This window comes from Corvus brachyrhynchos, unplaced genomic scaffold (assembly GCF_000691975.1).
Source record: "Corvus brachyrhynchos isolate BGI_N302 unplaced genomic scaffold, ASM69197v1 scaffold166, whole genome shotgun sequence".
In the NCBI taxonomy this organism is placed as follows: Eukaryota; Metazoa; Chordata; class Aves; order Passeriformes; family Corvidae; genus Corvus; species Corvus brachyrhynchos.
The window spans coordinates 122,227-123,696 of NW_008239671.1; the positions used below are offsets into that span (position 1 = coordinate 122,227).

At 65.0% G+C, this 1,470-nt stretch overlaps 1 protein-coding gene across 1 annotated transcript in view; it reads left to right on the top strand.

Moving 5' to 3' along the window:
• The first annotated feature begins 64 nt into the window (after window positions 1–64).
• VPS16 (VPS16, CORVET/HOPS core subunit) overlaps window positions 65–1,470 on the top strand; it is a 20,622-nt gene continuing 19,216 nt past the window's right edge. Inside the window, exons 1-4 of the mRNA XM_017742382.1 lie at window positions 65–279; window positions 353–447; window positions 613–629; window positions 1,157–1,271. Of these exons, the coding sequence (XP_017597871.1) occupies window positions 120–279; window positions 353–447; window positions 613–629; window positions 1,157–1,271 (387 nt within the window). The 5' untranslated portion in view covers window positions 65–119. The remainder of the gene's footprint in view (window positions 280–352; window positions 448–612; window positions 630–1,156; window positions 1,272–1,470) is intronic.

Consider the following 1,470-nt stretch of genomic DNA (forward strand, 5'->3'; position numbering starts at 1 on the left):
CTCCCTCCATCATCCATCCATCCCTCCATCCATCCCTCCCTCCATCCATCCCTCCATCCCTCCATCCCTCCATCCCTCCATCCGTGTCCCGGCAGGAAGCTGGAGCTGTACTCCATGGAATGGGGGCTGCGGGAGGACCTGCGGGACTGCGTGGTGGCAGCGGCCCCATACGGGGGTCCCGTCCCGGCAGGAAGCTGGAGCTGTACTCCATGGAATGGGGGCTGCGGGAGGACCTGCGGGACTGCGTGGTGGCAGCGGCCCCATACGGGGGTCCCATAGGTGGGTGCAGCCCCTCCGAGCCCCCCGAGCCGGGGCTGTGCCGGTGATGGCTCAGGGAATGTTCGTTCCCCAGCTCTGCTGAGGAATTCCCGGCGGGAGAAGCCCCCCAGCGCCCGCCCGCTCCTGGAGATCTACTCGGCCTCGGGGTTGCTCCTGGCCAGTGTCCCGGTGAGGCGGGAGGGGACGGACACCCCCGCGTTTCTGGGGGACAGGGATGTGGGAGCAAAGGGGAGAGGGAGGTGCCCAGGGATGGGAGAGGAGCATGGGATGGGGTTTGGAGCCACAGGAACATCCTCCCTTCTCCTGCCTGGGGCTGGGGCGGACACGGGGCAGTGGAGGGACGGGGAGAGGTGCCACGACTGCAGGGACCTGGAGAAGAGCCAGGGCAGGTGAGGTGTTGGACCTTGGGATTGTTGGACCTCTGGATGAGGTGTCGGACCTTGGGATGAGGTGTTGGACCTTGGGATGGGGTGTTGGACCTTGGGATGAGGTGTCGGACCTTGGGATGAGGTGTTGGACCTTGGGATGAGGTGTTGAACCTCGGGATGAGGTGTTGAACCTCGGGATGAGGTGTCAGACCTTGGGATGAGGTGTCAGACCTCGGGATGAGGTGTCGGACCTCGGGATGAGGTGTTGGACCTCGGGATGAGGTGTTGGACCTCTGGATGAGGTGTGAGACCTTGGGATGAGATGTCAGACCTTTGGATGAGGTGTTGGACCTCCAGGTGAGGTGTCCAACCCTCTGGACAAGGTGTCCAACCTCTGGACAAGCTGTCATCCCTCAGCCACTCCCGCTGACCCCACGGGAGGGACATCCCTGGCTCGGGGCTGTCCGGAGCACCCCGGAGCTGACCCTTTCCAGTGCCACAAAAAAAAGCCTGGTGCACCTGGGCTGGACGGCGGGGGAGGACCTGCTGTGCATCCAGGAGGACGGGACCGTGCTGGTCTACAACCTGTTCTGCGAGTTCAAGCGGCACTTCAGCATGGGAAACGTGAGGGAACGGGCGCCGGGACGGGGCAGCGACCTCACAGCCCTGTCCCGTTCCACCCCTGTCCCGTTCCACCCCTGTCCCGTTCCACCCCTGTCCCGTTCCACCCCATCCCGTTCCACCCCTGTCCCGTTCCAGCCCCGTCCCGTTCCACCCCCGTCCCGTTCCCCCCCTGTCCCGTTCCAGCCCCGTCCCGTGCAAG